Source organism: Anabrus simplex, chromosome 1 (assembly GCF_040414725.1).
Source record: "Anabrus simplex isolate iqAnaSimp1 chromosome 1, ASM4041472v1, whole genome shotgun sequence".
NCBI lineage: Eukaryota > Metazoa > Arthropoda > Insecta > Orthoptera > Tettigoniidae > Anabrus > Anabrus simplex.
Genome location: NC_090265.1, coordinates 779,443,707 through 779,462,257, shown reverse-complemented (window position 1 = coordinate 779,462,257; position 18,551 = coordinate 779,443,707). Strand labels below are relative to the sequence as shown.

The 18,551-nt window shown below is 38.7% G+C and overlaps 1 protein-coding gene across 2 annotated transcripts in view; it reads left to right on the top strand.

Moving 5' to 3' along the window:
- The window catches only part of LOC136873280 (alpha-tocopherol transfer protein-like), a 145,188-nt gene that overhangs the window by 111,859 nt on the left and 14,778 nt on the right, over nucleotides 1-18,551 (top strand). For both annotated transcript variants that reach the window (XM_067146692.2, XM_067146694.2), the window contains one exon: nucleotides 13,334-13,506. In XM_067146692.2, coding sequence (XP_067002793.2) covers nucleotides 13,334-13,485 — 152 coding nt within the window. In that variant the 3' untranslated portion in view covers nucleotides 13,486-13,506. The remainder of the gene's footprint in view (nucleotides 1-13,333; nucleotides 13,507-18,551) is intronic.

Sequence of the window (18,551 nt, the reverse complement as noted above, 5' to 3'; positions counted from 1 at the left end):
GATCCTGGATTCTATAAGACATTCCTTACATGAATGTTATTGTAAATATAGGCTTAATTGTATATTAGCCAGTTTAACTGGCAACATTTGATTTATCTCTTGTCATCCAAGGCTAGTAAGAGACACTATGTTTCATTTAATTTCTAATTGAATAGAGTGGTTTCAAGATAACTTTCAGGAAGGGAGTATTATTTAAGAATTAAATATGATGCTGAAACGAGATTGTAAATAGATTACAATAGGCCTACCTTTGATCCTGGATTCTAAAAGATATTCCTTACACGAATGTTATTGTAAATATAGGCTTAATTGCCTCCTCTGCGAACCATGTGACCTTGCCGCGGTGGGGAGGCTTGCGTGTCCCAATGATGCAGATAGCCGAGCCGCAGGTGCAACCATATCGGATGGGTATCTGTTGAGAGACCAGACTAACGAATGGTTCATCGAAAGGGGGGTAGCAGCCTTTCGGTAGTTGCAAGGGCGGCAGTCTAGATGATTGACTGATACGGCCTTGTAATAATACTCAACATGGCTTAGCTGTGTTGATACTGCTACACGGCTGAAAGAAACGGGAAACTACAGCCGTAACCACCTCCCGAGGACATGCAGCTCTCTCTGTATGAAAGATGTACTGATGATGGCTTCCTCCCGGGTAAAATATTCCGGACGTAAACTAGTCCCCCATTCGGATCTCCGGGTGGGGACTACACGAGAGGGGGCGATCATCAGGAAGATGGATACTGACATTCTGCGAGTCGGAGCGTGGAATGTTAGAAGTTTGAATCGTTGTGGTAGGTTAGAGAATCTGAAAAGGGAGATGGATAGGCTAAAGTTAGATGTAGTTGGTATAAGTGAAGTACGTTGGCAGGAAGAACAGGATTTTTGGTCAGGCGACTACCGAATTATCAACACGAAATCAAACAGGGGTAATGCAGGAGTTGGTTTAATAATGAATAAGAAAATAGGGCAGCGGATAAGTTACTACGACCAGCATAGTGAAAGAATTATTGTCGCCAAGATAGACACCAAACCAATGCCCACCACAATAGTGCAGGTCTATATGCCTACTAGTTCAGCGGATGATGAAGAAATTGAAAGAATATATGAGGAGATAGAAGATTTAATACAATATGTCAAAGGTGACGAGAATCTAATTGTGATGGGAGACTGGAACGCAGTGGTAGGCCAAGGAAGAGAAGGTAGCACAGTAGGAGAATTTGGATTGGGACAAAGGAACGAAAGAGGAAGTCGGCTGGTTGAATTCTGCACTGACCATAATTTAGTCCTCGCCAATACTTGGTTCAAACACCACAAACGACGGCTGTATACGTGGACGAGACCTGGAGACACTGGAAGGTATCAAATAGACTTCATTATGATTAGGCAGAGATTCAGAAACCAGGTGTTGGATTGCAAAACTTTCCCAGGAGCAGACGTGGACTCTGACCACAACTTGTTGGTCATGAAATGCCATCTGAAGTTGAAGAAATTGAAGAAAGGAAAGAATGCAAAAAGATGGGATCTAGGCAAGTTGAAAGAAAAGAGTGTGATGGATCGTTTCAAGGAACATGTTGCACAAGGGGTAAATGAAAAGGCCGAAGGAAACACAGTAGAGGAAGAGTGGAGAGTCATGAAAAATGAAGTCAGTAGGGCTGCTGAAGAAATGTTAGGAAGGAAGAAAAGATCAACTAAGAATCAGTGGATAACTCAGGAGATACTAGACCTGATTGATGAACGACGAAAATACAAGAATGCTAGAAATGAAGAGGGCAGAAAAGAATACAGGCAATTAAAGAATGAAGTGGATAGAAAGTGCAAGGTAGCTAAGGAAGAATGGCTGAAGGAGAAGTGCAAGGATGTCGAAGGCTGTATGGTCCTGGGAAAGGTAGATGCTGCATACAGGAAAATCAAGGAAACCTTTGGAGAAAGGAAATCTAGGTGCATGAATATTAAGAGCTCAGATGGAAAGCCACTTCTAGGGAAAGAAGACAAAGCAGAAAGATGGCAGGAGCATATCCAACAGTTGTATCAAGGTAACGATGTAGATAATTTCGTTCTGGAACGTGAAGAGGCTGTTGATGCTGATGAAATGGGAGACCCAATTTTGAGGTCAGAGTTTGACAGAGCTGTGAGTGACCTAAATAGGAACAAGGCACCTGGAATTGATGATATTCCCTCTGAATTACTGACTGTCTTAGGAGAAACCAGCATGGTTATTTCATTTAGTGTGCAAGATGTATGAGACAGGAGAAGTCCCATCCGATTTTCGGCAGAATGTTGTTATACCTATTCCCAAGAAAGCCGGTGCTGACAGGTGTGAAAACTACCGCACTATTAGTTTAGTATCTCATGCCTGCAAAATTTTAACACGTATTATTTACAGAAGAATGGAAAAACAAGTTGAAGCTGAGTTGGGGGAAGATCAATTTGGCTTCGGAAGAAATGTAGGAACACGTGAAGCAATCCTGACTTTACGTCTGATCTTAGAGGATCGAATCAAGAAGGACAAGCCCACGTACATGGCATTCGTAGATCTAGAAAAGGCATTCGATAATGTTGATTGGACCAGGCTATTTATGATTCTGAAGATGATAGGGATCAGATACTGAGAACGAAGAATTATCTACAACCTGTATAAAAATCAGTCTGCTGTGATAAGAATTGAGGGCTTTGAAAAAGAAGCAGCAATCCAGAAAGGAGTGAGGCAAGGCTGCAGTTTGTCCCCTCTCCTTTTCAATGTTTACATAGAACAGGCAGTAAAGGAAATCAAAGAGAAATTTGGAAAGGGAATCACAGTCCAAGGAGAGGAAATCAAAACCTTGAGATTTGCCGATGATATTGTTATTTTATCTGAGACTGCGGAAGATCTCGATAAGTTGCTGAATGATATGGATGAAATCTTAGGTAAGGAGTACAAGATGAAAATAAATAAGTCCAAAACAAAAGTAATGGAGTGCAGTCGAACGAAGGCAGGTGATGTAGGAAATATTAGATTAGGAAATGAAGTCTTAAAGGAAGTAGATGAATATTGTTACTTGGGTAGTAAAATAACCAACGATGGCAGAAGTAAGGAGGACGTAAAATGCAGACTAGCACAAGCAAGGAAGAACTTTCTTAAGAAAAGAAATTTGCTCACTTCAAACATTGATATCGGAATTAGAAAGATGTTTTTGAAGACTTTTGTGTGGAGCGTGGCATTGTATGGAAGTGAAACATGGACGATAACTAGCTCAGAAAGAAAGAGAATAGAAGCTTTTGAAATGTGGTGTTACAGAAGAATGCTGAAGGTGAAATGGATAGATCGAATCACGAATGAAGATATACTGAATCGAATTGGTGAGAGGAGATCGATTTGGCTAAATTTGACGAGAAGAAGAGATAGAATGATAGGACACATCTTAAGACACCCAGGACTTGTTCAGTTGGTTTTTGAAGGAAGTGTAGGTGGTAAGAACGGTAGGGGTAGACCAAGGTATGAATATGACAAACAGATTAGAGCAGATGTAGGATGCAATAGTTACGTAGAAATGAAAAGGTTAGCACAGGATAGGGTGGCATGGAGAGCTGCATAAACCAGTCTATGGACTGATGACTCAAACAACAACAACAACAGGCTTAATTGTACGTTAGCCACTCTCATTAGCAACATTTGATTTATCTGAGTGTGTATATCTATACTCCAGTAAGATTTTTAGTTTTTGTCATCCAAGGCTAGTAAGAGACACTATGTTTCATTTAATTTCTAATTGAATAGGGTTGTTCCAAGATAACTTTCAGAAAGGGAGCATAATTTAAAATTTGATTTATCTGAGTGTGCATATCTATACTTCAGTAAGATTTTTAGTTTTAGTCATCCAAGGCTAGTAAAAGACACTATGTTTCATTTAACTTCTAATTGAATAAGATAACTTTCAGGAAGGGAGCATTAAATATGATGCTGAAACGAGTTTGTAAATAGCTTGCAATAGGCCTACCTTTGATTCTGGATTATATAAGATATTCCTTACACGAATGTTATTGTAATTATAGGCTTAATTGTGTATTAACCAGTTTAATTAGCAACATTTGACTTATCTGAGTGTGCATATCTATACTGCAGTAATATTTTAGTTTTTGCCATCCAAGGCTAGTAAGAGACACTATGTTTCATTTAGTTTCTAATTGAATAGGGTGGTTCCATGATAACTTTCAGGAAGGGAGCATAATTTAAGTATTAAATATGATGCTGAAACCAGATTGTAAATAGCTTACAATAGGCCTACCTTTGATCCTGGATTCGATAAAATATTTCTTACATGAATGTTACTGTAGACATAGGCTTAATTGCACATTAATCATTAACATTATCCGACTGTGAATACCTTTACCTAAGTAAGATTTTTAGTTTTTGTTCAACCAAGGATAGTAAAAGACACCATATTTCATTTGATCTGTAGTTCAGTAGTGTTCTTTTAGTAGGTTGAAATGCACTGAAATGTATTTTATTTACCACGCTACGATAGTCTCTCGCGTGAGCCTGGGATGCATTCTCTACAGTAAGACCGGCTGAGTCACGTGACATTCAGTGTATGACGTGCCAGCCGCGGCCTGTCTTTCTCGTCGGCCTCGTTTTCATCCTTAGTAACGTCATTGCGTGCAACCATGTCTGATTACTACCTGTCAAGCCAGAGAGTTTACACTTCCTCTGATCACGGAGAATACGAGATACTACCAGATACCACTAGATGCTACTAGATACTCTTTGATTCTCTAATCTTCCCCAGCTTCCAAATATGTTCAGAACGTTCCTAATAACTTACATGCTGCTAAGAGGAAAAGTCTACGTAGTTACAGACGGGAAGTTGTACGACCAAGTACAGTATATCAGAACGTAATGCAGAATCCAAAATGGCGATTGTCTTGGGCCATTGCCCTTGGCGTATATTTGCATTCTGCTGTGAAGCAGGAGTAAAGCGATGGACGTAAGATCTAGATAAAATTATTAACGCTGATTTAACGCTGATTTTCACTACACAAGGACTATTATATTCAGCATTAACTGCGTTTACAAAGTACAAAACCACGAATAATTTGTTTTATCGTATAAAAAATATATAAATCACATATATAAATCACAAACACATATTCCACCCACGTAACCCCCAAAGCAGCAAAAGTAAAAAGTATAAACCTTACCAATATCTATCATAACAATATATTTAAAAGAAAAAACACAAAACGCTGACTCCTGTACCATGAAATGTCATTATCAATTACTATAAAGTACAGTAGCCGAGTTTAAATGTACACGTAATGATGCATTTAAAAAAACAGTTTACTTTCAATGAAATCACATAAGATTAAGGGAAAGGAAGTATAATTAAGCTGACGCGTTATTTACTAAGGAAGATTATTTGATGTCAAGTTTCAGTAATTCGCATTACCCTGCCTTTACGTTTGCGAGTTCACAGTTAGGCTTGTTATCTTCACATTTTTGGTCTGGAGGCCCTTAACAAGTTTCATTAGAAACAAGATCTTTAACAGAATTTTAGTAATTGTTGATAAAATTATTGTTTTGAGGCATTAATTACTTTCCAGACAATCTGGGCTGCCACAAGAAAAAATAGTGTGGGCTACTGTAGTCACGTCCTAGTTTGTGAACCATGGGCAACGGCTGAGTGGCCTAGTAAGTGGTCCTGAGTGTCGGGATACCAGTTGCTACGGAATGGGAGTGGATATCTTGGACATATTCTGAGTCATGGTCTTCCTTGTGCTCAGGCGGCTAGGCCTATACAATCCACCGGTGGTCCCTGACCCGTTAGAGGAAAGATCCTCACTTGGACTATGTGTAAGTAGGGTAGCATCCTGCTTCATGAATTTACCGAGCTCAGAAAAATTTTAAGCAAGCCTCGGACCGATGGGAATAGTGGAGTCTCAGTCCCATTTGACAGGCAAAGAACTCCTTGGAATTGGCGAACAAAATGTAATTCGATGGGGAGCTATCAATATTAATGGGGCTTATGGAAGAAAAAAGTAGAACTGGCTCAGTGAGCAAAGAGGGATGTATTTGGATGTGCTAGGAGTAAGTGATATTCGGGTAAGGGGAGATAACGTGGAAGATATTATAAAGTGTACTTGACGGGTGTTAGAAAGGGAAGGGCAGAGTCTGGGGTAGGGCTGCTCATCAGGAGTACTATTGCACGCAACATAGTTTCTGTTAGACACCTAAACGAGTGAATGATGTGGGTGGATGTGGTAGTTGGAGGAATTAGGACGAGAATCGTCTCAGTGTATTCACCATGTGAGGGTGCAGATGGGAAAGAAATTGACAAGTTTTGTGAAGCATTCAGTGACATCATAGTCAGGGTCAACAGCAAGCAATTCGTTAAATAAGACAGCTTGTTAATGGTAGGATACTCCAAAAAGATTTGTAACACAAAAGAAAGCATTAAATAAGCTAACAAAATATACATGTTATCCTAGACAATGTAGCATTGTTAACGTACAGGACAAAATAAATTTTATTTAGTGTGGTAACAGTCAAATAATTATAAGAGGAAATGTAATGCATGATTCAAACTTTAAAGAGTTACATTAAAAGCGTGCTCTCTCTCTCTCTCTAGTTTAAGGCGATCCGGAACTAGGGGATGGGAGTACTATATTCTATTCTATTCTATTCTATTCTATTCTATTCTATTCTATTCTATTCTATTCTATTCTATTCTATTCGAATAGTCAGGTTCTATCCTAATCTATTCTATTCGAATAGCATGGTTCTATTCTATTCTATTCTATTCTATTCTATTCTATTCTATTCGAATAGTCAGGTTCTATTCTATTCCATTATAGTCTATGCTATTCTATTCTTTTCTATTCGAATAGTCAGGTTCTATTCTATTCTCTTCTATACTATTCTATTCAAATAGTCAGGTTTTGAGTTTCAACAAGGGGAGGATTCCTCTCTGTTTTAATTACTGTGTTGATCGGGTGAAAGTACCTCATGGAGAGCATTTTAAGTACCTCGGTATTAATCAGTGGCGGATCGTGCTGAATTATGTTGGTGGATCTGCTCTGTGACATTCAGTCAATTTCAGTAAGTGTAATATACACGTCTGAATTCTTGTTGCATACGGTAAGTGCCATCCGTCATCCAACTCTGCGGAAACGCTTTACTCCACGTCTTATTAGTGTAAAGTTCCCAAAAATATACAGAAAAATACATCTCAAATTGTAAGACCCCGATTTCCAGGGACATCGACGATATAAATAACTGACTTGTACAAAAAACAACAATTAAAAAGCTACGAAAAATAAAGCCTCTCTTCCGCTTATCGAAAAAAGTTGTTCTAGTGCTGACACACTCATATTTACAGAGGTTCCGAGACATACATACATCTTTACGAGTCGGCTTTCTTAATGGAAAGACCTATCTGTGTCGGTGCGACGTAAAGCCCCTAGCAAAAAAAAATCTTAATCGAGGGGAACACCATCTGATGGTACTAACGTTCTTGTTCTCATGTTCATGACTACCTAACTCGGAAACATTCACTGTCATTACGGAGAAACATATTCATGATTACCTTAGGCCTAAGAACTTGCTCATTCACTTCGTACGATAGAGAATGTTCTCGGTCGTTGGACAGAATCATGCTTAAGAACTGGCCATTTACACAAAAGGCAAAGAAATGTACATACCGCCAGTCTTAAAGACCGTTTTTTGAAGATTTAAATGAACAGTAAATTGATTTCGTGTTACTTAATCATAACCATTGTCATTTATTACACGTTTCTCTTTCCTGCATTTAAACTATTTGGGCTTTCTTTCTACTGAATAGAAGCATCACAACTATACCGTAGTAGCTGAGGATGTTGACATGAAAGAATTTTAAACAATATGAATATCCACACAGTTTTAAAAGTTCTCTATTTACACTGATGAGTACAGTGCAGGGATTTTTTGCGAAACAGCTGAGATTTCAACATGCTCGCTCTCTGCAGTGATCCTCTCACAGACGGTGGCGCTGGTGCTACCTCAGTGTATTATTTACTAACTTTATGGTCGCGGGAATAGGCCAGCCGTACTCCAAGGCGTGCAGTTCATACCGTTGCTTACGTTATTATACAAGGCTTGGAAGTGAGCAATGAGAGGTGGGGTCACGGCATTTAGTTTTTAGTTCTCCCGCTAGGATCGCCTTTCTAAGACACACGTTTTGAATGTCTGCTTATGTTCACTTTACAAAGCAAAAAATTAAATGTATCCTTCTAATTCTATACAAAACATATTCCATCATTACATGGAGAAATAAGATTCAAACATGTTTTGACTCGTTTGAGCCATCTTCAGAGAAATAAGGGGAGGGGGTTAAGGTAATCTACATAATATAAGCTAAAGATATGCTAAAACATAATGAAAGAACAAATGAAAAACAAAAAGGACAGATGGAAATAAAAACAATACCAATATACAATACTAGATGGAGCAATAAATAACTTGCTGACAATTTAAACCAAAAATGTGCTAAACCTAAGAAAATGAAATAAAATAAAAGATAACAGACGGTAAACGAAGCAATAAGTGCTAATAGTGAGGTTGCGAACCTCTTAGACTGAAAATGTTTAGTTAGACAACACTTCAAAAACAGGATGAAATCACTGTGTTGAAAATTTGTAGAAACACCATCCCACGAATTGATAGGAGGGGAGCGAAAAGGTTGAGAAACGAAGTTTGAGAGGAGACAACGTGCCAGGTGAAGTGTATGTGATAAATGATGGGAGAAAGCACTGAAGAATTTAAAATCTTTTAGAATAGTAGCCTTCTCAATTTCTCCTCAATTTAGCGGTTCCTTTTTCCCGAAGATTATTTCCAATGTTGGCTAGGTGTGTTTGCCTTATTTTTAATGGTTGGGAGGGCAGCGACGAAATTCAGAAGCTGTGTTAGAAGAGTAACAGGTGCATGGTAGACTGTAAGTGACCATAGTGGAAACCATCAATGAAGTTCCAATCTGTAATGGAAAGAACGAGGTTGTGAAGATTCTAATATCTTCTTAAGTTCAGCATGAATCTTATGACAACTGCTTGTGAAAATTCGGTAATGTATAGGTAATTATGATACTTACGGAGAAACCACGTGTTCTGAATGGTGCTAATGATCTCTTTTTGTTGTAGTGCAAATAATCCGTCTATACGATGTTAGCATGTCTTGTTGGAAACTTGTTTACATCAGTATCTTTAGGTTATGAGTCGTCGTAGTACGGGTCCACAGTCAACACAAATTTTTACAGATTTGCAAAAGGTGTTTTAAAGTGTTTATGATAATCTATAGTTAGTTTATACACACGTAAAACTAATACTTAAAATAGTCTTTGTACTTGGTCTCCAGTTCAAAGTCCCCATTTGAATCTTACATCACTGCCCAGCCTAACTTAACTTTAACACTTTTCTGTTCAAGTATTTGCTGTGTGTAAAAATAATATGACACAGGGATCTTGTAATGTGTGGAAAGACCTTTGAACAGAATGCAGAGCAATTTATTAGAAAGCTTGTATTTAATACAGACAGGATCTCTCTCTACAGTACATCAGTCATTCCAAGAAGCTTATCCAAATTACTGTCATAAACGAGCCTTGATTTCATAGACATCTATGGTGAGAGAAGCAACCTCTTCATTATCGTGCTCTAAAGATTTCTTTTCTGCAAACAGGCGAGCTCGTACCAAAGAAGTATTTCCTATCTCTCCTCTGGAATGGCCAATGTAAGTTTTTAAATATTTTTGGTGTGGCAGGTGCAAAATATAAAGAGATCTTAGGCACCTGTAGCCTGTGGATGACCTGTTGGACAGTAATATGTAGACCTTTATAATATTCTCCCCGAATTTACACTTCTGTTTACAAAAAGCTTGAACTTGCTCAATCAAGAAATTTACTTTCAAATCACCTTGTTCAGCTAGTTCTGTAATTTTATTAATTTGACTCTCAAGTCCGTGTTTATTTTTGAGTTGATGTATCCTTTCTTTTAAAGTGGTAATAATATTTGTCTGCTTCCATGCCAGTGCTGTTTTTTATCCTACATTTTCTGTCTTTTCTTTTCAGTTTCAAACCTACTTTAGTGCTGCATAATTTAAGTTTGATAGAACTATCTGTATCGTTGTTTTATATAACGGTTCACTGATAATTACAGGTGGAGAGTTCTTCTCTCTGCTGGCTGTATGTGTGGTTTGTTCAACATGAGGTTCAATTTTCTTTTCCACTTCTGTAGCCGCATGTGGTCTTCCTGTGTGTGATTGTGTTTGTTTGTTTCCGGAAAAAACTTGAAATACAGACTGAATGGCATTCGAAAGTAGGATTTATAGTGCTGTGTTTACACTAATCTGATTCCTTAAAATGCCTACTGCAAACAGTGGAATGTACACTAGGTTTCTGCAGAGATCCTAGTCTATTTCCTTGACGAGAAATTGCCAAGCAGCGTTTAGTTTTATCTTCCTCGTTTTTCAGAAATCTGTGAAATAAAATACCACAATCTTTCAAGGTCTTTGATTTACAGTAAGGAACACTACAGTACACCATGTTTTTTTAAGAATTATCCGATGTTCGCATTATGTAAATACGGTCATTAATTTCAATCACTAAATTATACTCGCCCGGATTAGCACAAGGAAGCTCATAAAGTACAAAAATACGTCTTGACATGCTCGTGAATGTTTGAATGAGTACTTCTTTCGCGCAATTTTATGACTAAGAACAGCGCACCTAGCGGCAAAGCGATGCGTTTCACGAGCCCGAGCGGGAACCAGTTTCACGACCAGCGAGGCCTTGTATTTCCCAGCCTTCTATAATAACGTAAGCAACGGTTCATACAGAACCTTAGACACCTATCGGAAGAAAGCTGTTGTTACGTTTGCTCTTCTTATGTTCAGTTGTTCACAGATCCAAGCAGGGTTGCCAGATCGCCAGTATCTGTATTGGTATCGATCTTTGGCTCCATATATACACTCAATATGAAGGATGGGAACGCTAATCGCTGTATATTATATCTTTCATTCTGGTGGTTCTGCAGCTCTACAGATCGTATTGTGGAGTCGCGCCTGATGTTAATACAAGGAAAGATCTTCATTAGGGTAATTACACAAATGGGATTGTCAATAAAGGTGACAGATCTCTTCATATGGTTATGAGGATATTTAGTGATTACCGTAAGGATGTGAAGTCGGCCCCGTGGTGTAGGGGCTCTTACGCCTCTTACGCGGAGACCCCGGGTTCCATTCCCGGCCAGGTCAGGGATTTTTACCTGGACCTGAGGGCTGGTTCGAGGTCCACTCAGCCTACGTGATTAGAATTGAGGAGCCATCTGACGGTGAAATAGCGGCCGCGGTCTAGAAAAGCCAAGAATAATGGCTGAGAGAATTCTTCGTGCTGACCATACGACACCTCACAATCTGCAGGCCTTCGGGCTGAGCAGCGGTCGCTTGGTAGGCCAAGGCCCTTCAAGGGTTGTAGTGCCTTGGGGTTTGGTTTGGTTTTTAGTAAGGATGTGAAGGAGAGGGCATGTAATTTTCTGGTAAAACCCTAATTAGAGTATGGTTTCACTGTATGGGACTCTCACTAGGACTAATTGATACGAGAACTAGAAAAAATTCAAAGGAAAGCAGCACAATTTCTTCTTTATGACCAGCCCTGGTAGGGACAACATGTAAATTCCAATTCATCCTTCCTTGTTGTTTCCTCTTTCGTTCTCTCCAGTATTCCTTCATCATTGCTCTATGCTTTATTCTTCTCTCCTCAGACCACTTTGGATTGGGTTTCTTTTTCATTCTTCCTTGGAATCCTTCCATTCTTCAAACTTCCTTTTTAAAAATCTTTCTTGGCCTCTTGTAGCCTATCCATCTCTTTGTTAACTTTTCTCCCAAAGGTACTTGAATATCTGTTTTATCAATCTGTTATCATCCATTCTATGGATATGTACAAAAAATACCAATCTCCTTTCTCTTATTGTTTCTTTACTAATAATGTTATTGGCTTTACATCCCACTAACTACTTATTCTTATTGTTCCTGTTATATTTTCTATGTTTTGGTATATCTCCTTATTACTTCACATTTTATTCTGGGTCATTTCCAACAAAGAAGTAGTGTTACGAACACGTTGTGCTATTTGTGTAGGGAAGACTTGGGAGTAAGAAGACGAGCTGCTTGACTAGGTGGGATATTCTTTATTTTGTTCGTTATAGTGGAAGCCATTTCTTTATATTTCCAAGATGTTTCATGCATTTCCAACTTCTATGAACATTTCCAAGCTGGGCAACAGCCCTAGTCCAATAAAGTTTTTAAACAACTGACGAAACAATTAACATCCACTTATCGTACAGCAGGGAACGCCCAGTATGTTCAACCCGGCAACGTCGCTAAGGATTCCAGGGCCAGGTGCATTGTTCTCGCCGGCCAGTAGGCTGTTTTCCTCTCACACAACCACCCAATTAAATATAAATCAGTATAAAATCAACAATTGCACGCAGGTGAAAGGCAGTATTAATTTTAGCCTGACATTCTCATGAGCTTAATAACAAGCCGAATTGTTTACGGCAATGCTCACCCAGTAATGAGAAAATGTTGTTTCACAAAATTTACAACATTTTTTTTCAAAAATATCACATGAAATAAAAAGTGTAGAATTCAATAATAAGTTTATTTAAGATCTATTAAAGTTTGGCAACGATCAGATCAATACTTTTAAACATATGAATTTTCAAAGTGAGCGCCCCGTTGTAAGTGAAAAAAAAAGTGGCAACACCTTGGAGAAGGAAATGGAATTCGATGGGGTGCTATCAATATTAATGGGGCTTATGGAAGAAAGAAAGTAGAACTGGCTGAGTGAGCAAAGTGTATGCGTCTGGATGTGCTATGAGTAAGTGATATTCGGGTAAGAGGAGATAACGAGGAAGAGATAGGAGATTATAAAGTGTACTTGACGGGTGTTAAAAAGGGTAGGGCAGAGTCTGGGGTAGAGCTGTTCAGCTGTGGTTGCGTTAAAATTTTAGCCGGGTACGATAAAAATGTGTACAACACATAAAACAACGTAGAATAAAATTAGCTAAATTTTAGTGTAGCTTGTTTCTATGTGGGACGAAGGATAACTTTTTTAGTAACGTATGAACTCCAGTATCTATACTCCTTTCACGATAGTAAATGCACACCCGTGTTGGCTGATTGATTGATTGATTGATTGATTGATTGATTGATTGATTGATTGATTGATTGATTGATTGATTGATTGATTGATTGATTGTATATCAATATTTACTTTGTTCAATAACCGAGGAATAGGCTGGTTGATTCTAATGGAGAGTATTTTTTTCCGCACAGAGTCCTGGAAGAAGAAGCTCATTGAGTTCCGTGACTGGTATTTAGCAGATGACAAGCTATTGGTGGATGAGGCAAAACGACCGGGAAAACCCAAATCATTTCATGACATGTTTGGGTTTGAAGGCTCTTTTAGACAATTGTCGGTGGACTAGGTCAAGAAATGAACTACACAGGTAAGTAACATATTCTTCCACTGTTAATGTCTACAGAAATAAAAGTCTGGGATGACCCACAAAATAAGAAATGGGGGTCATTCACAAAAAAGAAATTTCTAGGATCATTCACAAAAGTAAAAACATGTGGTTATATATGAAAATAAAAATTTGGGATCATTTACAAAAGTAAACATCTAGGGTCATTAACAAAATTAGAAATCTGTGGTCATTCACAAAATAAAATTATGGTTCGTTTCTAAAAATCTATGGTTATCCATAAAATAAAAAATTATCTGGTCACTCCTAAAAATGCAAAATCTGGTGTCATTCACAAAAATAAAAAATACAGGGTCATTCACAAGAAATAAAGTATGTGGTCATTAATGAAATTAAAAATCCATGGCCATTCACAAAATAAAAATCAGGTATCATTAATAAAAATCTTTGATCATTCACAAACAATAAAATTTGGGGTTATTCATAAAAATAAAAGATCTAGGGTCATTCACAAAAATAAAAATCTGAGGTCATTAAAAGTCTTTTTGTTATCCAAAAATAATCTGCGGTAATTCACAAAAATAATAATCTCTCGTCATTCACAAAACTAAACAAATCTTTGTCCATCCATTTACATATATAAAAAATCTGGCCTCAATCACAAAAACAAAATTTGTGGTCTTTCACAAAATAAAAAATCTGGTGTAATTCACAAATATAGAAAGTGTGCGATCATTAATAAAAATACAAAACAGAGGTCATTTATAAAAATGTGGGTTCATCAACAAAATTAAAATCTGCTCAATAAAAGTAAAAATCTGAGGCTGTTCTCATATAAAAATGATGCTGAAATTGTACGGTGTTGTGGAAAATAAAAATGGTGGAAGCGCCCAGAAGGGGAAGACGAAACTAAGTGAAACTTCGCGTGTTGAGAAGGCGTGTGACGTTATTTCAGTGATTACGAAATTGAGTCAAATTTACAAAGAACTTCGCAGTTCGAGCCCACTTATCAACATGACGTTGCCCCCCCCCCCCTCTGGACTGGATGCATGCACTTGTTCAGTTGGGAAGGGTGTCATAAAGCCGTTATATCTTCTCCTGAGGCAAGCTGTCCCACAACTGTTGTAACTGGTCATTGATATGCTGGATACTGGCACTAGAACGGAGTTGACGTCCGAGCTGGTCCCACGCATTTTCTATTGGAGACAGATCTGGGGATCTTGCTGGCCACGGGAGTACCTCAACATCACGCATACCGTTCATAGAGACACGTGCCGTGTGTGGACGAGCATTGTCCTGTTGAAAAATGGTACCATGATACTGTTGCATGAGTGGTAACACACGAGGACGCAGGATGTCCTTGACGTACCGTTGTGTCATCAGAGTTCCCTCAATCCCTACTAGCCGTGATATGATGGCTCCCCACACCGCAATGCCTCTCCAAAACATTTGAAGAATGGGACCTTTCCTCAGGTCACCGCCATATTCGCAGATGATGGTCATCCGTGTGGAAGCTTAAAAATTTTTATCAGGCAGTGTAGTAACCATTTATTATTGACATAAGTAACAGATGCATACAGTGAAGCAATAATAATGGAAATTATATATATTTGCAGTTTGCTTTACATCGCACCAACACAGATAGGTGTTATGGCTACGATGAGGTAGGAAAGGCCCAGGAGTTGGAAGGAAACGGCCGTGACATTAGTTAAGGTTCAGCCCCAGCATTTGCCTGGTGTGAAAATGGGAAACCACGAAAAACCATTGAACCCACTATCTCCCGGATGCAAGCTCACAGCTGCGCGCCCCTAACCGCACGGCCAACTCGCCCGGTTGTATGTTATAGACGTGTTTGTAAGAGGTGGTCATTATCGGTATAGTGTTCTAACTTTCCTCTAATTCTGTTCTTGATGATATCGAACAAGAATTCGCCACGAGCTATTTTCGTGTAAAAGCAACCATAAGAAGGATACATAGAGCTTTATGCTTTAGGCCCCTTCTGGAGCAAACCCTTCTGGTGAAACTTTTATAATGAGAACTCCCCAAGTCGAATGTGACCGCTAGTAGGAAAGGGGGAGCCTGTCATTATAATGAAACCTCCCCAACTCGATTGAGAACCCCGATATCAATCAATCAATCAATCAATCAATCAATCAATCAATCAATCAATCAATCAATCAATCAATCAATCAATCAATCAATCAATCAATCAATCAATCAATCAATCAATCAATCAATCAATCAATCAATCAATCAATCAATCAATCAATCAATCAATCAATCAATCAATCAATCAATCAATCAATCAATCAATCAATCAATCAATCAATCAATCAATCAATCTTGGGGTTGACTTTCTTAGTAGTCTTTTAGTTCTGTTGCAGCACACGTTTGTTTACGTGTTTGAGCGTATAGGGTTAACTATGGCGTGTAGGAATATTATTATACAGAATTATATACAAAAATTGATGTATCTCGAAACTACTATTCAGTGACATGTCCCGTTTTTGATCTCAGCACCTCAATTCTTACAATTCTCTAAGACCTAATTTGTATTCACTAAGGCAGAATATTTTCATTGTATTAATTTACTAGCTGATGTACCCGTGCTTCGCTACCGGATTCTCAAAAAGACTGTCTTTGTGGTTTTCCTACCTGAAGTTGTCAGTAGGAATGTAGCGATTAAAAGCAATGTTATATAAAATACTCGATCAAAAGAAAAACCGCACATTTTCTCACTTTTAACGAGCAGTACTACGGTGCCGATCTAACAGTCCAAAGTCCCAGTGCTGGAATGACCAGACCGCAGACAGCAGTGAACAATCCTCTGCCATTATTCCGTTAAATATGCACACTGCTCATTCCAATCAGTGCCTCAGAGTAGGGATTGAATAACTCGAATGCTATGATGAACCAGTTTGTTACGTACCAGTAGTATCAGAAAATTTATGAACCATAGGAACGGCATGCTAAAGAAGAAAGTTATCAAACTCCCCAGCTACATCTCGCCAGTATTCAGGCAGACTGTTATTTTCAGCACGACTGGGCGAGTTGGCCGTGCGGTTAAGGGCACGCAGCTGTGTGCTTGCATCCGGGAGGTAGTGGGTTCGAACTCCACTGTCGACAGCCCTGAAGATGGTTTTCCGTGGTCTCCTATTTTCACACCAGGCATATGGTGGGGCTCTAACGCAATTAAGGCCAGAGCCGCTTCCTTCCCACCCCTAGCCCTTTCCTTTCCCATCGTCGCCATGACTCCTATCTGTGTCGGCGCAACGTAAAGCAAATAAAGGAAACTTGGTATGCTCTATCGGAGATGAGCGGCAACAGAGACACAAAACCATCACAACAAACAATGGTCAATGTAATGTTATCATTCATCAATGTTATGAGCTTTCTGTATTGTAGGCCTTCACATTCAGTTTTCTTTTGACTCTGTAATATTAGAGAGTCTTATAAAATTGATTATAGCGTAGACTGTAGTTCCTTATTCCTCGACTTTACATACCGATTTTCGTTAAATTCTGTTTAACCATTTTCTCGTGGCGGCGCTGATATGGACTTAGCAACAACAATCCAAATTCATGAATATCTCCGTTGTTATAGACGGTACAGTAAAAATGTATAAGACATAAATAATCGGAAATTTAATAATATATGATTTGGTAATATACTATTTGTCAATAGGACCACTTATAACACAAATATTTGATAATTCAATTTTAGGCCTTCCCCTAAACTGCCATTTCACTCAGCGTGAATAAAATTATTTATTGCCTTGATTGTAGCGACTTATTCCCCGACTTTGTATACCGATTTTCATTAATATAGGACGAATAACATAAATATTTAAGAATTAAATTTTAGGCCTTCCCATAAACTACAATTTATCTCAGCGTGAAGAAGATTATTTATGGCTTAGGTTGTAGCGACTTATTTCCGGACTTTACATACCGATTTTCACTAAGATATGACCACTACTAACATAAATATTTGAGAAATAAATTTTAGGCCTTCCCCTAAACTACCATTTCTCTCAGCGTAAAAAAGATTATTTATGGCCTACATTGTAGTGACTTATTCCCGGACTTTACATGCCGATTTTCATTAAATTCTCTTCAGCCGTTTTCTCGTGATGCGTGTACAGACAGACAGACAGACAGACAGACAGACAGACAGACGGACAGACAGACAGACAGACAGACAGACAGACAGACAGACAGACAGACAGACAGACAGACAGACAGACAGACAGACAGACAGACAGACAGACAGACAGACAGATATTTCCTTGCTACAATAGATATGTCCGATACAGAAACGCCATTCTTTTAAAATTTTGAGCAATGTACAGACAAAAACTTTTATTTTATATATATAAACTACCTGATGTAACCGTGCTTCGCTACGGAATTCTACATTGCATACGGAATTGTAGGTTAGGTAGTGTACACGTTGTGAGCAAGACTGTATTAAATTGCCTAGATCTTAACGTTACCCTAGACACGCGACGGAGAAATCACCAAACCCCTTTTCTCATTTGGAGACTGGGTAATGGAATTTCATTGTAATGGTAGGCCCGCTTGACTACCATCAAACACAATCAGGTTGGGGATTTTCATTATAACGGTAGATACTCACTCTCCACCTGCCAGCTTACGTACTCAGAAATACTGTCTTAGTGGTTTTCCCAACTGAAATTAACATAGGCCATTACAGTGAGTCATTAGGATGGTGCGAGTGAAAGCAATATTTTCGCATGAAATACTCGATCAAATGAAAAATCACACATTTTCTCACTTTTAACGAACAGTACAACGTTGCGATCTAACAGTCCAAAGATCCATAGCTGGAATGACCAGGCCGTAGACAGCCGTGATCCGTCAACACTCTTCGTCTTTTTTTTGGAAGGGGGTGGGGGGTGGGCGGAAATCTGTGGTCTAGGAGTTACCGAGGAGTCGGAAAATCTCAATTCACTTTACTGGCGGCGGAAAAATCTATCTGACTTGGAGACAAATTTTTCCTCCAAGCCAGAGAAGAAACGCCGTCTTCACTGCTAATGTGAAATA